This window comes from Vespula vulgaris, chromosome 1 (assembly GCF_905475345.1).
Source record: "Vespula vulgaris chromosome 1, iyVesVulg1.1, whole genome shotgun sequence".
Lineage (NCBI taxonomy): Eukaryota > Metazoa > Arthropoda > Insecta > Hymenoptera > Vespidae > Vespula > Vespula vulgaris.
This window is the reverse complement of record NC_066586.1, coordinates 5,829,018-5,851,046: the sequence shown is the minus strand read 5'-3', so window position 1 is coordinate 5,851,046 and position 22,029 is coordinate 5,829,018. Positions and strand designations below refer to the sequence as shown.

The following is a 22,029-nucleotide window of genomic DNA, read 5'->3' as shown; positions in this document are numbered from 1 at the left end:
TTTTTTTTTTTATATAGACGAAATTTTTAAGATTTTATTATTAAGCTTTCTGTGTGTAGGTACATAAATCCAGTGATATTTCGTTACATGTAAATCGCAAATTGTATATCCATTAACAGACAACTATTGTGAGAAAGACGTTAATATCATCTTTCGTGTTAATTCGCAAAGAATAGTGCTCTTTCTTAGAATATTTCGTATATTCTGTACTATGGTGTTATCGCAAAATGTCATAATATCATTCATCAACAACCACGATGTTTATCGAGAATGCAGTGTATCGAGTCTCATAAATTGTATTATTTGGAACAGAATTGTTTTAGAAATAGAAAAAAGAAAATAGAAATAGAACTAGAAATAATAACTGCAATTCGTTTAATATGGATATCGTCCAGTTCGATCATCCACATTTATAGTTTTGAAAATGACATTTTGTATATGAAAGATTTCTTTTTACTAGTACGTTTATATAAGCTATTTTCAGTTTGTTTGAATGTGTCTCAGATGTATAAAGCTAATACAGCATTTAATAATTATGCGCAAACTATAACCATCTAAAAAATTATGTTTGCTACAAAGAATTACTGTAAACTTAACGCGAAATACATTGAAATTGTTAAGTCATCAATTATGTTAAAATAAATATAAAAATAGTATTTTTCATAAAGTCAAATTTAATATTAACAGCTTAGTTGGAACGCAAAATCCATCGATCCGATAATTTTAGAGAATGTTGTTTTTGCTCTCGATGATCGTATTAGTTCGTTTTTGCGTCAATAGTTTAAAAAAAATTTACATTATCATCATAACAAATGTATACACTAATAATTAAAAATCCGTCCAATTATGTTCAAGAGGAATTTCTTTCTTATCTTAGAAAAAATGATTTATATCACACGTTTCTTCATTCGAATATATTTTTTCTTAAAAAGAAAAAAGTAAAAAAATAGTATAAGTTGTTGTGCATATGATAACAGCCGAAAGAAATCTCTCTTTTTCTCTACAAATAAATGCTATAACTACCATATAGTAGAAAAAAAAACTCTTGAAAGTTCCGTTTTAGTTGATTCACGAATGCGTCGAATTATATAAATAAGTTCAGCGAGATTAGGCCTTATTGATCACGCTGACTGAGGTTGTGCACGATTGAACAATTCACGAATTGGTTCTCACCGATCGTAGTTTAGAAACTTCTTTAGATTGATCGAAGAAATGTTCGTCAAATGCAAACCGAAGTAATCGTCGTTACCTTATTCGACGATACTTATCTGAACCAGAAAGTTTTGTTTCAAGATTAATCTCGACACGTTCATATAATCGAATATATATAATCCTCTTATTTAGATTTATATTTCGCTTCATCAGGAAAAGCCTCTCTAGGAGGTACCAAACTAAGCATCATCACATGACGTTGATAAGCTCTCGAATTACGAAATTGAGTGTCCGTTCCATGAAGACGATCTAAAACGCCTAATACTCCGAAACACTGATTAAATCTGAAACAGTAAACAACACGCTTGATAATACATAATATTGGATTAAAAGTTAAAACATATAGAAAGCATAGAAGAGATAATTTACTTTAAGTGATGGAAGTCGTGTGCTTCTGGAGATGGAAAAAACGGTAAATGGTAACCAGAATGGGCATTCAATGTTGAAAGAATCGCAAGAGAGAACCACAACCATGCAGTGGCTACGTGAGAACCAACGATGAAGACACCGAGAAACGGTGGAATCAAATTGGAGCCAATGTGTTCTAAAGGATGACAGTACAACGCTGTTACCGCTACTGGTGCGGTCCATTCGTGATGCTGCTTATGTATGTACTTGTATAAATAACGGCTGTGTAGAAGTCTACAATCGCGAAATTTAATATACGTGAGAAATTTCTCTATCGTATCAGGTTTATATGACGTACCTATGAGAATAGTAAAATCCAATTTCTTCGCACAATATATGAATGGCGATTTCAACGAGCACCCAATGAAAAGTTGGTAATTCTCTTACCGAGGGATAACCTCGCCATTCCATAAAGTGATAACTGCAGTATGCTATAGGCAGTCCAACGATTATTTGATTGAACAATACTTGAGCGATTACTTTGCAGAGTTCTCTCGTGTCGACTGGCTCGTTTGTGCCTGGCTGAATTTTGTATCTTCGTAGAGCTGCCGGACGATTTGTAATGTCGAGTAATGTATAAATTCCGCCGAAAATCCAATAAACAATGAACGTTAATCCCATCGAGCCTAAATAAAGAATGGATCATATATTAAATTTATTCATACATCTTAAGTTATTATATATTATATGATGTTATATTATGTTATATATATTATACTATCATTATTATATTATTATTATTATTATTATTATTATTATTATTATTATGAGATTTCTTCATTTTTATTTTATCATACCATAAACCCATAACGTTACAGGATCGTCTCCTAACTTGCTCAAGATTTTGTCCCATTGAGCTTGCCAAAAGTCACCGGAAGCACCCCAAAATCTCTGCAGATGCCTACGAAAACGTTTAAAAATATAAAATATGACGTTTAACACGTAGCTTCTTATTAAACAAAGTATCGTTTACCATGTTAAAGAATTGCAAACGGCAGCAAATCCGATAACGACTGTTCCGATGACAAAGAGAACGCTTCTCAAACTCGAAAGCAACGTAGGCGGAGTTTGATTTTTGCTGGTATCTCCGCTTGGATTGGTAACTAAAAAGTTTGCGAGTAATTCATTATTATTATTATTAATAAGTATGAATTTTGAAAGAGCGGATCTTGTTTCACAAACAAATCGAGAATTATTGAGGAAATACATATTTATTTATTAATTTAACAATGTCAACAAGAATATCTCTTGTATGACAGCGATTATTTTTATATTACTTTATTCTTATTTTATTATATATAAGAAATCTTTTCAATGAATTTTTTAAATTTAATGAATGCGAGATAAATAAAGCTGCGTAATCAGATAAGCTTATACAATCGATATTAAAACGATACATCGATCAATGCAAAAATTCTCGCGCTTAAATCTAAATGCTAATTTTTTTTAATCTCATATTAATAGTAGTCAAACGACCCAGGATTGGATAGAATTACAATTTACTTTTATGATCGTGTTACAAAAAAGGATATATATATATACACATTATGTGCGCGCGCGCACGTGTATTTGTGTATATACACGTACGAATACATGAATCATCGTATTACATTTCCATTTAGATTTCACATAATAATAAGAAAAACAATAAGAATTCTTTGTAAATAATATATACTTCTTTTTTTACATTACATAATACGAACAATTCTTATTATATAACGTGTATAATTCTTTTAAATAAATTTATTGAAATTAAGAAATAAATAAAAAGAGAAAGTGAGAGAAAGAGAAAGGTAGATAGAGGAGAGAAAAAAATATACAATGGACGAAATTCGAAGTAAAAAAGAAAGCGTAGAATCGTTAATTTTATTCAAACGAAAGAATTTGATCTTCGAAAAGAAAAAAAAAAAACATATATGTACATATCTCGAATTCTCTGAATTTTACATGACTCACGTTTCGACATTGTAGCATCACACTGCTGGAGCAAGGATCTTTTCTTATTTCTTTTACGAAACATTTTGTGCGAGAGATCGTCGCTTAATACGATCTGATCAAACGTGTTATATATCAAACCGATTGATATTATGTTCGTACAATTAATCTTCGAAAGCTTAAAACTCAAAAGGAAAAAAAAAGTCGAGACAAAAGTACAAGTTTGCTCTTTCACGCACAGTATCGTATTATTAAATGAAACGCACTATACACCGTGTATGCTTGCTCGTGGTTCATCATCGTCTAACAAAGACCAAATGAGAGAGAGATATATGTCTCGTTCCCCTTCCACTACATTCCATTTATATTTTTTACTTTCTTAATCAGTATGATATTATTCTTACGAAAGATATTTTTCTATTTTGGACGTTATTTGAATTTTATTTAGTATTTATTTATTTGTAAAAAAAAAAATTTTTTTTTTTAGATATTTTTAAATTTGATTTATTATGTCAATTTTTGATTCACTGCTTATCTTTCAAGATATTTAAAAATTTTCTTATATTATTTAATTTTTAATAATAAAAGTGAATGCAAATTCATTAAATCAATAAAATATTCTTGTCGAAAATAAAAAAAGTTAAATTTATCTTTCTCTTTTTTTTTCTGTATTTTTTTTCCATTAAGTTAAAACAACAGTCATTAAATCAATATCTTATGCAAGAATTACACACACACACACGTTTCTCATTGTGATTAAGTAATAATTTATAATAAATGTATGTTTATTAGCACTTAAAATTTTGTAGTCATTTAAATTTAGAATATACATACACATGCACATTTTGACTAGATTCTACAAAATAAGAATTAAAGAAAATTGATAAAATTATGTATATTATACATTACTTATTATTCAATACCTACAACAATTTTATTATTTAATAGTTTTGTCTAATTATTAAAGAAATTTATTTTAATTATAAAAAGTTAAACATGAATTAAATGCTTTCGTGACAGAATTAAACAAAAACAAAAAAAAAATAAGTTTTGATTTGTGAATGGTTCATTCACTCATTTATTTATATTTACATAAGCACAACAGTTCATTGAAGAAATTTTTGTTAGTATGCATCAGTGATTGTTGAACTATTAGCACATAAGAACTTTAATCTATTGATGCAACGGATTGTAAACATTTGGTGTTATAAATACATATAATATTATTTTTTTACGATCAGTTCTAAATAACTCGAAATTGTTTTTGATTTACGATATAATTTTTACTTTAAGAATAAAGAAAAGAAATTAACAAAAATGTAATGTGATATTTATTACTTGTCTCGTATTATCAGTCGATCATTGTTCCACTATTGCACGTGACGTTTTTCGTGATTATTAAGATCCGATTTCTTAATTGTACGGCGCAAAAGACAATGATATAGATACAGCGCTTTGTCACATGTCATTGATAAATGCAATAGCAAAACATGGATGTCTGTTATTTTTGTATATGCAAAATAATTTGTATTGTTGCATGAATAATAATAAATCATATATATTAATAATAATAAATCATTATTATTCATAGAATTGACAAAATCATGGGTCAACAAATATTTATTTGTACGTGTTATACAAAAGCGTAACAAAAATAATTCAAAGGATTATTCTGAAAAGCTATTTGTGAGGAAGATTGGAAGATAATGAGAAAGGAAAAAAAAAAACAAGGACAAGAAAAAAGACGCGATTCGAACGCGTGAATAATTAATCGATCGATTTACGAGCTCGTTTATTTATCTGCGACCTATTCTTTTCTGACCTCCATAACCGCGCGTTCTCCCCTTGCTTCCACATTATACACAACATACACATACACATACACAACCTTAGATACACACACACACGTACACCATACTCAACGTTGTGGCGCTCTGGATTATAAAATAAATGTCAAGAAAACGAAATGTCAAGAAGAAAAAAATGGGAAAAAAATTTCTTTTATCGATCAGGAGAAAAGTCTTCGAGAAAAGAAAAACTTGTGAATCCGATAGTTTTAGAATAAATGCGAGCGAAAATACGACAGTAAGAAACAAGAAAGAGAAAGAAATATAGAGAGAGGATATATATATATATATATAGAGGAAGAGGAAAAGAGAGAGAGAGAAAGATAAAAGGAGAGCGATAGAAGAGTACGCCTTACCTTTGTACTGTCTTTGGACGTCCATCACGATCGACGACGTCCACGATAGAACCTTTATTCCAAATATTCACGTATAGACGCGACGAAGAAGCAAGAAGATCGCATTTGTCACAGTTGCTTCTTGCTCAGGTACCGTGTGTTAGTCGATATTTCGTGAACACAGACTTGGTTGTCACCATCGAATGCGCCGTAGCACCAGAAAGCGATGCTCCCCTCCTCTCCCCTCCCATCCCTTCCCCTCACCCTCGATTCTAGCGCGCCTGCGATTAAAGGTACATAGGACCGCGTTAATGCTATCCTTTCTCCTCTAGTTTTCGTTTGTTTTCTTTTTTTTGTTTCTGATTTTGAACAAATGATTGGAGATATTACTCATAAGGACTTATTATTATCGATCCATTTTTCTCGAATCTTTTTTATAACTTTATCCTTCATGTTTCTTTTGTTTGAATAATCATCGATCTTCAATTTTGTTGTCATAAAAAAGCGCGCGGAAATCGATCGACAAATCCGCGTTGGCTTTTGTTTTCTTAAGAACCGCGCGATTGGATAATATTTTTCATTTTTAAATGAGAACAGAAACAATGCTATTCTATTCGATATTTAGTTTGTTTCTTTAGTGTATTTAGTTTCATTGTAATTGATTGTTTAGAATTATTAATATTGAAGTTATTTCTGTGCGTAGAAAATTATGTTGTTTGGTGTAATATGAAGAATCGCGTTCTTTTTATTTGCCCAATTTGAAGAATTTTTTCCTTATCATTACGCTGTTTCTAAAACTAGGAAAACTAGGAAAGGAAAATGTAGCAAATGTTTGCGATATAAAACAAAGAAAGTAATGGTAAACAAAATGAATGATTGTACGTGAATTCAGGGCGTTGATTTTATTGCGTTAGTACGCATTAAATCCACGTAATGGCGCTATGATCCGAATCTTAACCAACGAGTGTTAATTTTTGTTCAACTTCTTCCGACGGAAAGGAAAGCTCGTAAGATTCTTAATAAATTTTCGAATACCGCATCGAAAAAAGAACGAATTATTACAAGTAATAAAAAGGCAAGTCTGTGAGAGTATCGTGTATATGTATTGTGCATTCGTTTCTTGTAGAAGAAAAGTGCTAGTGGTGCGAAAAAAGGCAGAAAATATGTGCAGACACAGCGACGTATTTCCATCTTGACATCTTATAGAACTAAAATAAAAGGTAAATATATTTTACAGATAAATTGTTCGTTAAAAAAACAAACGTACTTTTTTTCATTCGTTGAACAGTTTCTTATTTAGTTCAATATTCTCCACAAATTTGATCGTCTCTTAACCTTTCTTCTGTTACAATCTTTTCCATCTTTTGCAACGCGTATGTTACGTCATTTTGCTACGTGTACATAAATATTTCTTACCTCTTTCAATATTTAATGGCATGACAACTATGTTTTTATCTATTTGAAAATGATCGGTTCGCAATTAAAACCAGAAGATATCCCGAAGGTTAATTTTTATCTGTTTGCATTTGTCATGTACAAATAAAAAATATGAAATGTATTTTCCTAATTTGAATTCGAAGATTAAAGCGCGTATTTATAATTTCCGAAATATATTTATTTATTGTTAAATTTATTTTAAAGAAATTACATATATTTCTATATGATGCATTAGAATATGTAAAAGCAAAAAAAGGATAATTTATTGAACTTTATATTCTTCTCTTTAATAAGTATGATTATTAATAAATAATCTTCTTCGTCTAATTATTTTATAATTGTTTTCTTTTTATTATCCTGCAGTTGTTACTTTTGATATCTTTTTATACTTCATTGATTCTATCATTGGATATGTTAAAAGATTGACCAAGTTTATAGAAATGTTTACAATCTATGTGTAGGTTAATATAATTAGTTTACCTCAATAGAGCTACTATCCAATTAGTTCATGAAAATGAGAGCGTTGCGTGGAGCTTGAATATCAGAACATTTTAGTAGAACTTTCACTGCCACTTATTCTACAAGTTGTTGCAAACTAAATCAATCATAAAATTAGTTTAATATAAAAGACAATGAAGTGTTTTATGATACTTTTATTTGTACAGTTCATAATGTGGGGGGAATTTGAAGAACCTCCAGGGACCATGGAAGAAGGTCCACCTGAAACGTTAGAAGCAAAGGAGACCTGCAAGCAAAATAAAAATCAGTTAGAATCTCTTAAAGAAATTATGTTAAAGAACAAGCAAAGTTTGAAAAAAAAAGAAGAAGAAGTGCAGGTGACATTTAGCATATTTTTATTTATTACTTTTATTCTATTGTTATAATTTTTTATTTGCTTATATTAACAATTTATTTTATTGATTTTGATAGTTGCTTTATTTTTGATCTATTGTGATTTGTATATATAATTTTAGGAATATGCTAGTAGACTATCAAAAATTAAATCTAGAACTAAGCTGTCAAAACGCAGTAAAGAGGGGGCTTCAACGTCTAGAGATTTGGAACAATCATCTGAGATTGATACCAGTATAAAGGATATTAGTCAAGCAACAACACCTAAAGCTAAATCTTCTTTGCTTCAAAGAATGTTGGTTGAGAATAGAAAAGTATTTGAACAACGTAATAAAGAAATAACAGAAACGAAGCGAGCTGTAGAAGAAAAAGTGGAGGCTATAAGACAACAATTGGATGAAAAAGATTTAGCAATGATAGAATTGCAGAAGGATCAAACTATAACACCTGAAGTATGTTATATATTTGATATATTATATGCAATATTATGTAAAAAAACAATATAATCAGTCTTAATGTTTTAATTTAAGATATCAATACCAGAGTCTAGTTACATTCAGGAGAAGGATAATAAAATAATAGAGCTCAACAATAAAATTTCTGAGTTACAAGCAGTTATCATTGATCTCCAAGAAAATTTGAAAGAAAAGGATTCGGTTATAGATTCTAAAACTAAAGCTATTACACTTATGTCAGCTGATCTTTCTAAAAAGGGAAAGACAACATTAGATACGCTTGAAGATACGAAAGATGAAATGCGAACCATGCAAGAACACTTTGTTTTATTAGAATCATCATTGAAACAAAAAAATGATAATCTTCTTCAGCAACTTCATGAAAGGGATGATACAATATCAGAATTGGATGGTACGATTAAAAGGTAAGCATTAAAGAGAGATGTATTGTGATTAAAGATATGAAATGTTAAGAAATTTTTCTACATTTTTTCTAGATATGAAAATGAACTGGTTGAACAAAAGTTAGCTGAAATAGCAAGCTCTGATTCATTACGTTCAACATTGGATACTTTGACAGATACAAAAAGTGCCATGAAATCTATGCAAGAAAATTTTATTCTCATTGAGTCTTCCTTAAAAATGAAAAATGATAACTTACTTCAACAATTGCAAGATTATGAAATTAAATTAGCAGAAGCTAATGAAAAGATATTTCAGTTGGAATCTGGCAAAGGGATAGTAAGAACTCCTTCGGTAGAAGATTTACAGTATAACTTAAATAAATTGAAAGAAAATAATCGTCAATTGCAAGATGAGAAGTACGAACTTCAAAAGAGTATTGCTGATATGCAAAATAAAATTATTGCTTCCAAATCTATGCATGGAAATGGTGCTATTATGGAGAAAGACAACAGGATAGCAGAACTTGAAAACTTGATAGAAGAACTTAAAAGTTCTAATGATTTGCTCGAAGAGGAATCTAAGACCGAATTACAAAAACAGCTTGCAGAATTATCTGTGAAAAATGAAGATTATTCTAATAGAATTATGGAGCTTGAAAAATTAGTGCACAATCTTGAAGTAGAAAAGAATGATATTGCATCTCAGCTGCCATCTGAACTTTCAGTGCAAAAAGAAAATGAAAAGATTCAAAAACTTACAAAAGAATTAGATGAATTAAATAGAAATATGATTAAAATGAAAGCCCAGCACAAAAGTAAAATAAAAGGCTTGCAAAAGCAACTGGAAAACTTTAAAATGGTAATCATAATTTATTTTTGAATGCTAAATCTATGAAATTGATTATTTTTGAATATTTAATAATATAATAAAATATTGTATGTTTAAAAATAAATAATAACAATACATATGCACGTAATTTAGGTGTCTGACACAAATGCAGAGCTTGTTAGGCTGGGAAATCAAGTTACTTTATTGGAGGAGGAGAAAGGTAACCTTCAGCTGAGTCTGGTAGACTTTGACGAGCTTAAAGGTAGGAACCAGGACAGGAATTATTTCGTTGTTCTTTCCATCCTTCTAGTTATGAGACTTAATGTCAGATTTATTCATATGATTTTTATGATAGGTTAATCTTTATAGTGCAATGTCAATATAGAAATATTATATATATTTGCGTGTTTACGTGGATGTATTTACATGCATATATGTATATGCATGTATTTACATATATATACATGCACATATGTACGTCAATATTATTGTACATGCTATAAAAAAATCTTGTCTATACCTAAAGATTAAATATTTACTTGTAAATTGATAATGGAACAGTATAGCTTTTAACGATTTTTGGTGATGGATTCTTATTTGACTTATAGTTAGTTTTGTTTGTATATATAATGAAGAAAAAATTCATGAAAAATACTAATCAACGAATAAATAAATCGTATTAAATATTAGTTGGTTTTATGTAACATGGTACCTACTTTACTTGTCAAAGTTTGCTATTATCTGATTTGTAGATATAGATTATTTATCCTTTAGAAAATATAATCATTTTTTTCTAACTATTTACTACTAATAAAAAATAATTTTATTAGTCATTTTATCTGCATGAAGGGCTATGAGACTTATATTTACTTGCTCATAAGTTATTCTTTATAATTACTACACATAAATATTAAATTAATTTGCATTATTAAATACATAAAATGCTAACAATTAAGTTAATATGATTAATCAATAACATTTCCGATATATTTTAATAATGATTTACGTTAAATTTTATATTAATTATATTTTCTTTTTTATGGATTGTTAGTTGAAGAAGGGTAAATATTGCTATAAGAACTATTTACATATTTTCACAATTCATTTCTACATAAAAATATTAAACATTTATTGCACTTATTACTTAATGCTTCATTAATTATATAATTATAAATAAACGAAATCATTTGTATATTATTGGTATATCATACAATCTGTATAGCATCAGCAGGAGATTGGCAAGAACGCATAGCAGATCTTGAAAGCAGAGTATCCATGCAAACTGATGAGATACAGAAGAATATTGATGCCATAGCTATGTTAGAAAATCAGAAATTAGATCTTATCCAAGGTAATGTATTATTGAGTATGTAAGCAGTACACTGTAAAATGTGTGTATGTATATATATGTATGTATATATATATATTAAATTATTATATTTCAGAGCTACATTCAGTAAAACAAAAGATTTCTGGATTAGAGGCAGAAGTTGCAGATGCTGAGAATCACAGAGTAACTGCAGAAATGAAAGTAGTTGATTTAGAAGAACAATTAGAGAGTGTGCACAAAATAACAGAAAATAAATTAGAAACATCACCTAATGTAAGTGAACTTCTTCAAAAGATAGAAACTTTACAGCAAGAGAATACAGAGCTATCAAGTAAGTTAACAAAATTGGAAGAGAAAGGTACTTCTGATGCGGGATCAACCGAGTCGTTTGAAACTATACACGAAGTTGATAAAAATGAATTATTGAAAAAAGTAGAAGATCTTACACAAAGAAATGACGAATTAACTTTAAAATTAGCAAAATTGGAAGAAAGAAATAGTTCACATGCTGGTTCTACAGAATCCTTTGAGGCTATAAATGATGTAGATAAGAATGAATTATTAAAAAAGATCGATCAGTTAACTCAGGAAAATAATGACCTAATAGTAAAACTAAGCAGGAATGATGAGAAAGGATCTTCTGATACTGGTTCTACAGAATCGTTCGAACGTATTCCAGAACATAATGAAAATACAGCAAAGATTGAGCTCCTTACTCAAGAGAACAATGACCTCGTGATAAAAATGACAAAGCTAGAAGAAAAATTACTTCATCTTGAAAATAGTCATTCTGAAATAATTGAATCCAATGATATCTTACAAATTCGTAAAAATGAGCTTGATATGCAGAATGAATCTTTGTTACACGCGAATAATGATCTATCTACTGAATTAACGAAGTTAAAATTACAGATATCGGATATGGAAGGAGAAAATACTAATCTCCAAGAGAGAATCAAAGCACTTACTACCGAGAATAATGATCTAGTTATACAATGTACGAAGTTGGAAGAGCGTTTAAGTGCAATTCAGGAGAAACAATCCAATGGCACACAGAGAGCAGAGCGTTGCGTTGATAATGAAGATCAAATGAGTATTTTATTATTGGAGAAAAATAATCTTGAAAAAGAACTAACAATTTTACAAGAAAAATTAGTTGAACAAACAAATAATATAGCATTGCATGAAATAGAGACTAATGATACGAAATTAAGAATGAATAAGTTGTTAGAAGAAAATCATGAAATGATTACAAAAATGCAGCAGCTTGAAGAGATAAATCAACATTTAGTGGATGATTTAAACAAAACTACTCAAGAAAAAGAAGAACTACGCAATAAGATTGAATTTACCGACGAACATGGCAAGAAAAAAGAGGAAGAAAAAGGAATTAGTGCTGGTTTACAGGAATCTGTAGAAGAATCTGATAGTAATCAACAGACAAATGTATCTGCAGTATTGCAAGACGAATCAGTTATCATTGCATCATTAGAAAAAGAAATAACACATTGTAAAGAATTAATAACGGAACAGACGAATCTTATAGAAGAAATGAAGTTGAAGTTATCCAGCAAAGAAGAAGAATTAGAAATAAAAACAAAACAAATATTGGATAGTGAAGCCTCTGAAAAAGAAAAAGAAACTTTAAGGAACGAATTAAAGGAGATGTCGGAAACGATAGAAGAATGGAAATACAAGTATGCAAGTGTGGAGGAGAAGATGAATGCACTGGAAGTAAGTAAAGTATCTATCGAGAATGGCTTTAGTATGTTACAGGAGGAAAATAAACAATTAATTGAAAAAATAGAACAGAAAGATATAGCGAAAAATATATTAAAAGAAGAATTAGAAAGCACAATAGCAACGCTTGAAACGAACCTAGAAAAAGACAGGACAAGTATATCTATGAAAGAGGATGAAATAGTCAATTTGAAGGAAACATTAGAAAGTAAAAATGAAGAATTACATAACAAATATTTACAAATACAGAATGAGATGATTGCCATAGATAATTTGCAAGATGAACTGAATGGTTATAAAATTGACATTCAACAGAAAGATCTTCGAATTGCTTCGATATCGCAGGAATTAGAAAAAGTGAACGATGCCTTAAGGTTGAAGGAAGATGAGGCCTATTCTTTGGAAAAGAAAAATTCTGAATTATATGAAAAATTAAGAGAGTCGATACCTCGTAAAGAATATGATAAATTATTGGAGGAATTACGTGACAATGAAATACTTGTAAATAATATGCAAAGTAAAATTGACGAACGTATGAAAGAAAAAAATGAATTATTGGCGCAATTCGAAAGCATATCTCAACAGAATCAAGACATACAATACCAATTGGTGGAGAAACACGATGAACTTAAAAATGTTTTGATGGTTAAAGAAGAATTGGATGCACGGTTTAATGAAATGGAAAGAATTAAAACTGATGCAGAGAACAGAATCATGGATCTTACAAATTTTTCACAAAATAATCTTAAATTTATCGACGAATTAAAGTCCGAGTTAAAAGATACCAATAAGATGATGGAACAGTTAAAAGTTAAACACGTACAGGACATAGAAATGCATAATCAAAGATTCGAAGATACTATCGAAGAATTAAATGCTAAAATACAAGAATGTGAAAGCTTGAAAACTGAATTGTTAGAGAAAGAAAAGCTTATTAGCCAAAATTCAGAAGAGACTAGAATTACTTTAGAGGCTAAGGTTGCGAACTTAGAACAGGAACTTGTTGATTCAGAAAATAAAAAACAAGCACAATTGGAAAAAATGAAGAAGATCGTTGCGACTTTAAAGAGGAAAACTGCCATGTGTCAAGAGTTCGAAGCAAGAATCGCGGAATTGGAAGAGAGATGGACAAGCGAAAAGGATGAAAAAGAAGCAAAAAATAAGAAAAATCAGGAAGTTGAGAGTTCTATGCGAGAAAAAGATAACAAAATTGCTGATTTGGAGGAGAAGTTAAGTAAATCTAAAAACGAGACAACGGATTCTCTCGAGCATGTCGAAAGACTTACGAATGAAATCGCTATTATGAAAGATAAAATGTTTTTACTTGTTAATCAAATTAGTGAATTGGAAGACGAAATCGACAAATTGCATGGACGGATAACGCAATATTCCACCGATATAGAAACAGAAAAATTAGCTAAACAAAGTATTATCGAAGAATATGAATCTTACAAGAAAGATATTCTTCAGAAATACGATCAACAACAATTGATTCTCGAAGAAACGAAAGAAAATGCAAGAGAGCTTAGCGTACGCATGCAAGTTATGGAAACGGAGTATGTAGAACACCTTGGATTGATAAAACATCTTCAAGCGGAGAATGGTTTATTAATGTCGAAACAGATACAGATCAATGAAAAATTGGAGAACGCAGAAAAAGAGTCTGAGGATCGACAATTGCTTATCGAAGAATTGCAAAAGAAAATTGTTCCGTCTGTGGATGTGGTAACTCAAACTTCGGAGGATGAATTGAGACAGGATACGAGACCAATAGTGCAACAATGCGACCATTGCGAACAATGTCAAACCATAGTACAAGCATTAGAGGCTAAACTTCAAGAGCGAGAAGCTGAAATTGAAAATTTAGATAACGAATTAGCTAATTCTATTGGTAACTTTGTTCAAATGCGTGAATCTTTAAGATTTAGCGACATGATGAATCAATCTGGTATGAGAAATAGAACGATGGAAGATCTCTACAACGATCTTTTATATCAGTATAATACATTATTAGCGAATAACGAGGAAATAAAAGCTAAATTAGAATACATGGTCAAAGAGAACGAAGAAATTGTAGAAAAGAGTAAAACTCTTGAAACTTTAAATGCAACATTGCAAGAGAAAATTCTTGCTACGGATAAAGGGGCAATGCAAGATGAAAAATATGATGACTTATTGAAAAAGTATAACGAACGTGAAAAGGAATTACAGGATTTACAAGAAAAAACGGAAGCTGTAGAGAATGAAATGAAACGATCCGTAGAAACATTACAATGCGAGATAACTCTACTTAAGTCTGAAAAGGAAGAGCTCTTAGAAAAGTATAAATTATTGAACGATCAAAAGGAAGCTTTGGAACATGAGTTGGAGCATCTTAAGACAGTGAATAATGAGAACAATCAAAGATTAATAGAATTACAATCAGAGTTGGATAAACTTAATCAAAAGAATACAACGATCGAAGAAGCTAATCTCACTGTCACAAAAAGTAGCGATTTAGACGATATCAAAGCCGAGGAAAAGTATACCGTTCCTCAATTATTTGATGCTTCTAAAATTTTCGGACCTCAGTATAACGTAGACGAACAAAAGGAAACAGCAAAATTACAGGATCTCGTAAATAACAAAGATATGGAATGTTTAGCTCTTAAAAAAGAAATTGATAGTTTGCAGAAGCAGATGAACGAGGACAAGGCACAAGTGTTGCTAAGTCGTAATGCATACGAAGAAGAATTGAAAGTTTCCCAGGAACGTTCTCAGACAATGCAAATAGAAATAGACAATTTGCAACGCGTTATAGAGGATAAAGTTGAACAAATTGGATTGTTAAACGATGAGATAAACAACGTTCATTCGCGGATGCAGTCGCAATTTAATCAACAAGAAAATCTTGATACGCAAATTGAAGAATTAAAAACAGCGAAAGACAACGAGATTCAATCTTTGCAAGTGGAATTAAATACTACGAAAGATATTTTAACATCGTTATCTGTCCAATGCGAAGAACAAAGTAATTTAATAGATATGTATAAACTGCAAATTAGTAATTTGGAACAAGAAACACGTGAATCTATGAACAACGACTCGACACTCGATTTGCAACATCGTTTAACAGAGATTACGAAGGAAAGGGATACATTGCAATTGCAAATGAACGACTTAGCTCGATCCTTGGAAGAATTAAAACAACAAAATATTATCCTGGAGGGTGTCAAAGAAAAGGAGTTGACCAAAGGTCTTATACAAGATTTGGAAACAACTTCGAAAAATGAGAATGAATTACAAAAAGCAACATCTGAAAGCAGCGAGTTGGCAGGGATACAAACGTCGGTACCTGTTACAGAACAGAGTACAAATTTGAGTGTCGATGATTCTAATGAAAAATTCAATACCGACGAGGACACTTGGGGTTGGAATGCTGACGACGTACAAGTAGCGGACGATCATCATTATACCCAAATTTCGATAATTCCTAGTCCAGAAATACAATTGCGTACGAAGATCGATGAAATGGAAAAGAAATTGGAAGATTTAGAAGAAGAAAAAGCGAAATTGATGGAAGAGAATAAAGCTTCACAGATAAGGAGTGGTAAAATGGTGAAAAAATTGAAAGAGTATAAAGTTCAGATAGAACATTTGCAACAACAATTGAAGAGTCAAAAATCTATGACCGGTTTATGCGAATTAGATTCGGCCATCGAAGAAGAGTTAAGATCACAGATCACCGAATTAGAGAAAAACTTGAAAGAATTGAACGAGGAACATAAGAACACGATCATTGAAAGGGAAAGTTTATTAAAACGTATCGATGTAATCGTATCGGCGAATGAAAGATACATGGAGACGAAAGAAAGGCAAGATATGGATATCGAAGTACTTAGATTAGAAAACAAAGATCTTGCTAACAAGATAAAGTCCTTGGAAGCAATATCTTCGGAAGACAATGTAACATCTGAAATCGAGCTTCCATCATTGGAATCTGGAAGGTCGGCTAAGCAACTTCCGAAAAGAGTTGGAACCGAAGATGGAACGTCGGACGTTCAGAAATTATGCGATAAATACAAGGAAGAATTAGAAGTGTTAAGAGATGACATGGAAACTCTTGCCACGGAAAACGAACAACTTCAACATTATTTGGAAGAACAAAAATCGAGGATATCGACGTTGGAAAGAAAATTGATTGCTGGGGAAAAGAATAGCCAAGAATTGGATAAACTACGGGAAAGAAAGGAAGAATTGCAAGGTTTATTGGAAAAGTTAGAAGAAGAAAAGGAAACTTTGAAGAAACGATTCGAGGAACGTCTTAGTGAAATTTCTAAGGAGACCGTTCAAATGGAAGAACGAATAAAGGAAATGAGTCAACGATTAGAACAATCCGAAACAAAAACGAACGAGTTGCAAAAAAGAGAGGAGAACATCCTCGAAGAGAAATCCATGATGGAAGAGAGGATACGCGAAGCTAAGATAACCGAAGAGAAACTTTTCGCTGTGTCAGAGTCTTTGACAGAAGTTACGGAGCTTTTGAACGTTCGAGTTCAAGAAGTAGCCGATTTAAAACAGGAACTTCAAAAACAATACGTAGGTCGTCAGGATGCCGAAGAAAAATTACAAGAAAATATACAAAGTTTAGCTCAAGAATTGAAGGAAAAGAAACAAGAATTGGATGATTTGCGAGGTGCTTTTAGCGTTAAGGAGAGCGAATTGATTCAACAGAAGAGCGTCGAAACCGTAAGTTTTCTCGTGAGCGAAGCAACGCAAGAACTCGTGCAAAAGCATGCGATCGATATCGAAGAGAGAAACAAAGAGATACGCGATCTTCGAGATAAATTAAACGCCTTACAAATAACCACGGACGAATATGTCTCTGAATTATCGAAGAGATCTACTCAAGAAGAAACTGTAGCGTCTTTGTCATTAAATCTTCAAGACAAAGTTACGCTCTTGGAAACTGTCAAGGCCGAATTGTTAAACGCGAAGGAAGAATTTCAACAACGTCAGTTGCAATGGGATAAAGAATCGCAAAAACATTCGTTGGATACCGAAAGGTATTTGTCGACGATCGCGCAGCTGGAAGATCGTTTGCGCGAATCCGAAAACGTTTCGAGAAAATTGCAGGAACAAATTGCGAGTCTTTCTCTCTTTGAACAAGAAATCGTAGATTTGCGAGCAGCTTTATCGGAGAAGGAATTCGTTTTGAGTAAATTCGAAGAGGAATTGGAAAGGTATAAAGTGTCATTGAACGATAAGGACGCAGAAACGAAGGAGCTTCGAATCGAATTGAAAAATTTCGATGAAACGAAAAAAGATTTGCGCGATAGCGCGGGAGAGATAATTCGTTTAACTTCAGAGTTCGAAAAGATGCGTATATCTTTGGAAGAGGCAAAAGGAGCATTGAGAGAAAAGGAATCTTTGTTGAAAATGGTCGAAGAAAAACTCGACGAGAAACAAACGGAATTGGATAGACTTTACTCCACCGATTCTATCCAAAATCAACAAAGTTCCAATACAGTGGATGGTTTACCATTATTTAGAATGGGAAATGATAACGAAGAGATGCTTCGAGGTACGATAGAGAAGATCAAGGTTCAATTGGAAGACAAACAGCAAGAGATAGAACACTTGAAATATATTATCGAAGAGAACACTTATCCTAAAATAATTCAGGATATGCAAGATAGTATTAATCTTCTTTACAACGAAAAGGCAGAATTGGAAAACGCTTTAGAAGTAGCCAAGAAAGATTTATTAGAGAAACAAAATCAAATGGAGAGTCTGATTCAGCGTTTAGACGCTCAAGAAAAGGAGGATTCGACGTTACTTGCCAGAGAGAGAGATAAAAGGTCGGTTCAAGATCACGAGGAGATAGTCAGATTGCAGAACGAGTTGCATGCGAAGGAGCAAGAAATAAACGAATTAAAATATGTCATAGCCGAGAAGGATTCCCAATTGTCTCAGGTCAATTTTGATCCAACCTCGGATGATTACGAGTTACGTGAGAACTTGCAAAGCTTAACGGCAGAATTATACGCAAAAGATCAAGAGATACGGCAGTTGAAATCGAATATAGACAAATTGCAAAACGAGATCTCGCGTTTGAAGACATTCGAGATGGTCTCAGAGGAAACCAGAGACATGATTGAACGATTGACTTCGGAGAAGGAAGCGATTCGATTGGAAAGCGAAGAGCTTTTGGAAAGGAAGCTGGTGGAAAAGGAATCGGAAATTGATGCTATTAAGCAAAGATTATCGACGGAGAACGAAGAATTACTTGGTAAGCTTCGATCTAGGGATCAGGACGTAGAGAATCTTAAGAGACAATTAGAGACATGGTCGGTGGAATGGGACGAGACGTTACGTCATAAGGACGAAGAATTAGAAAAGGCAAAGTTGAATCTTCAAGAAAAGGAGAAACTCATTTCGGAATTTACCTTTACCAAGGAAGCAGAAATTCAAAACTTGACCATCCAAATTAATGAAAAGAATATACGTATCGAGGAACTCATTGAATTGTCCGAAAAGGACGAAAAAGAATTGGTCGAGTTAAGACAGTACGTCGAAGAAAAAGAAGTCGAGATCAGAGAATTGACCAATCGATTGGAGGGTAAAGTGAAGGAATACGAAATGATCCAACGTGCTTTGAAAAAAGATTTCTCTGTTGGCGAAACGCAGAAGATTCAGGAAGGTCAAGAGCTTGAAAGGACTACCTTGAATACATCCGATATACTGGAAGAGAAAGAAGATTCGAAATATTCGAACGAACTCGACCTCGCTCTTTACATGCTCCATCAAAGAGACGTCAGATGCGAGGAATTGACGCACGAATTGATGCAATTGCTTGAGGAACGTGATACCTTGCAATTGCGATTATCAAACGCTATTCGAATAAACGAGGAATTACGAAAAATATCTTCGTCCGATTCGAGTCCGAAAAAGGATGTTCCAGCTTCCTCGGAAACGATGGACGAACCGCTCGTCGAGCATCCTTCGCCATCGAAATCGGATGGTCCCGTTGAAATAGCCAAAGAAGCCATAGACGCACCGATAGAAGAAGATAAAGCAGCTCTTTCTCTGAAGTACGTATCGTTTTTCGTTAACGTTAAATCCATTTTCTTTTTTATACTCTTACGGTATACGTACGAAAAGATTTTTTGTAGTAATCAGTCAAACATCTCATTTAGAATCACTCGAATTTTACTTAGCACGTAGAAGATTTTCAAGTTGTGCTCATGCATTTTCTTTATCGTTTTGAAAACCTTATTGCTGCCTTCCCTGATATTTCTTCCATAATTCCTGTAAGATAGACAATGTTCGACAAGCTTCGAAGAATGTGTTTTGAGAACAAGATGTACACGTAGATGTCCTTGCCCCGATTTTATTGCAGGTCTGTGTTTCAAATACATTCTCATGCTTTTTATTATCTTTGAGCCGATCTATGAAATGTTTTTTAAGACGATCTTTTGGTGATAACATTTTTCCTGCGTTTTTGTAATCAAAACCCCTTATTTTTCTAATTAAACCCCTTTACCTATTACGAGAAAAAGCTCCTTGGTACATATGGCTTAGGTAACGTACGTTCCTTAGTACAAGCTAGTTTTCCCTTTAGGCTGTCGCAGTTACATACGGTTGGCCATACAAAGGATGTACGGTTAAGGGACGAAAGAGAATTGAGGCACACGCAACAAATGTCTTTACTAGCGCATAAAGATGTCCTAAGTACGCTACCTCCGGAAGCTGCTGCAAAACTTGTTAATGCGAACTATACGCTCTGTACGTATAATCATTAGATTCATCTTTACGAGTAATCTAAATACTTGAGTAATTTGATTTCTTAACATTTGAGAATCATGTCGCAAGAGTATTATCGTTTCGTTTAATGATAATTATTGCCTTTCTTGCAGCACGAGACGTTCAGAGTCAGTCGAGCGTTCTCCTAAATTGGCTATGGGGAAAAAGGTAAATTCGTTAGCTTAGATATATATATATATATATATATATATATATATATATATATATGTTTTGTTATCTATTTCTAATAATTGTATTTTATTATTTGCTTGATAGCACACCGAAGGTGATGCACATGTGATGAACGAGCAACGAGAGTGAAATGGACTACATCCTTGCTTTTTGGTTACATTCCTGCCAAGTGCCAACTGCCAAGATTTTTTTCTGCAGTTAAGGGTCTTGTAGTTAAAATCGAGATAAAAAACACTTCATTTTCGAACGATAAGTTTATCATTCTAACAAACTTGTCGCAGTTTTGAGAAGTCACATACGTCTCCTCATGGAGCTCCGGTTGGGCTATTTAGGCTACTTAGAAAGAGATTTTTTTTTTGTTTAGATAAGTTACGTGATGTTTAGAAGTCTATTTAAAGTCTAACAATAAACGCGATAAAAATGTAAGGCTTCTATTAGGGGTCGTTTATCTTCGAAGAAGATCCCGAAAAATATGCTCTGCATTGTATGATACTTGTACAGCCTGTGAGCTCTTGTATAATATAAAAAATTGTTTCCTTAGAGATGTCGCTAATCTCTGTTGTATTGCATTATGTGGCAATATTGATCGTTTGTAGTGCAAACGGATTATCCAATTGAATACACGTTTGTTATTAGTTTTCTCTGTGTCGCTATATATATATATACATGTATATATATATATATATATATATATATATATATATATATATATATATATTAATTTATTGATATATTGTTCACGCTGTTAAGTACTTGTTTTTAAATTAATAGAAGAATTTTTGGCGTTTCATATGACAATTATATATATATATATATATATATATATATATATATATATATACATATATACATATATAAAATAATTTTAAACGAGTATTATATCGAACACAGTTAGATAGGAACACTTTCGAATCATTGCCTCCATCGCGTGCAATCTCTCGTTTCTTATTTTCACAAAATTTTGTATAAAAGAAAACAAAGGAAAAAAAAGAAAAGATAATGATAAAATAAAATACAAGAGAGGTATTTATTTGACGCATTGTATATCTTAATTTTAACCTATTAAAATTATCGATTTTTCAATTATGTATATTATTGGGAGAACAAACTTGGACTATAATGAATTATGTATTATCATGGTTAAGATATTTCTATTTAATTTTCTTTTCTTACTGAATAAAAAGTATATATATATTTTTCTGCGAGAATGCTCACTGTAAGAGTGATTTCAAATTATTTAAACATCTTCATTAAGAAAATTAATAGAT

At 31.8% G+C, this 22,029-nt stretch overlaps 2 protein-coding genes across 6 annotated transcripts; one reads left to right on the top strand and one right to left on the bottom strand.

The window, feature by feature from the left end:
• Positions 1-654: 654 nt before the first annotated feature.
• On the bottom strand, positions 655-5,965 carry LOC127066995 (fatty acid hydroxylase domain-containing protein 2). Of its 2 annotated transcripts, none has more exons than XM_051001529.1 (6): positions 5,759-5,965; positions 2,594-2,723; positions 2,418-2,521; positions 1,919-2,246; positions 1,582-1,854; positions 655-1,496 (listed from the first exon to the last, which is right to left on the bottom strand). In XM_051001529.1, the coding sequence occupies exons 1-6, from the start codon at positions 5,781-5,783 to the stop codon at positions 1,337-1,339; spliced, it is 1,020 nt and encodes a 339-aa protein (XP_050857486.1). In that variant the 5' UTR covers positions 5,784-5,965; the 3' UTR covers positions 655-1,336. The 2 variants fall into 2 exon arrangements, with proteins under 2 accessions (XP_050857486.1, XP_050857400.1); XM_051001443.1 differs by lacking the exon at positions 5,759-5,965 and adding an exon at positions 3,577-3,959.
• A 688-nt stretch (positions 5,966-6,653) lies between these two features.
• Positions 6,654-21,969, top strand: LOC127064936 (golgin subfamily A member 4-like). 4 transcript variants are annotated; one of them, XM_050996833.1, is made up of 12 exons: positions 6,654-6,744; positions 6,864-6,957; positions 7,840-8,010; positions 8,149-8,478; positions 8,557-8,906; positions 8,979-9,744; positions 9,868-9,976; positions 10,937-11,065; positions 11,160-19,857; positions 20,388-20,551; positions 20,683-20,737; positions 20,846-21,969. In XM_050996833.1, the coding sequence occupies exons 3-12, from the start codon at positions 7,846-7,848 to the stop codon at positions 20,868-20,870; spliced, it is 10,791 nt and encodes a 3,596-aa protein (XP_050852790.1). In that variant the 5' UTR covers positions 6,654-6,744; positions 6,864-6,957; positions 7,840-7,845; the 3' UTR covers positions 20,871-21,969. The 4 variants fall into 4 exon arrangements, with proteins under 4 accessions (XP_050852790.1, XP_050852721.1, XP_050852876.1 ...); XM_050996764.1 differs by having other exon boundaries at positions 6,675-6,801; XM_050996919.1 differs by lacking the exons at positions 6,654-6,744; positions 6,864-6,957 and having other exon boundaries at positions 7,792-8,010; positions 9,868-9,934.
• The last annotated feature ends 60 nt before the right edge of the window (positions 21,970-22,029 follow it).

Excerpts from the sequence above, each read along its gene's own strand:
- LOC127064936 (XM_050996672.1), top strand. The coding sequence starts at position 7,807 with ATGAAGTGTTTTATGATACTTTTATTTGTACAGTTCATAATGTGGGGG. Across the intron at positions 8,011-8,148 it reads AAAAAGAAGAAGAAGTGCAG|GAATATGCTAGTAGACTATC; the intron begins GTGACATTTAGC and ends ATATAATTTTAG. Across the intron at positions 9,745-9,867 it reads AACTGGAAAACTTTAAAATG|GTGTCTGACACAAATGCAGA; the intron begins GTAATCATAATT and ends CACGTAATTTAG.
- LOC127066995 (XM_051001443.1), bottom strand. The coding sequence starts at position 3,640 with ATGTTTCGTAAAAGAAATAAGAAAAGATCCTTGCTCCAGCAGTGTGAT. Across the intron at positions 1,855-1,918 it reads GGATTTTACTATTCTCATAG|ACTTCTACACAGCCGTTATT; the intron begins GTACGTCATATA and ends TCGCGATTGTAG. Across the intron at positions 1,497-1,581 it reads CACGACTTCCATCACTTAAA|ATTTAATCAGTGTTTCGGAG; the intron begins GTAAATTATCTC and ends TTACTGTTTCAG.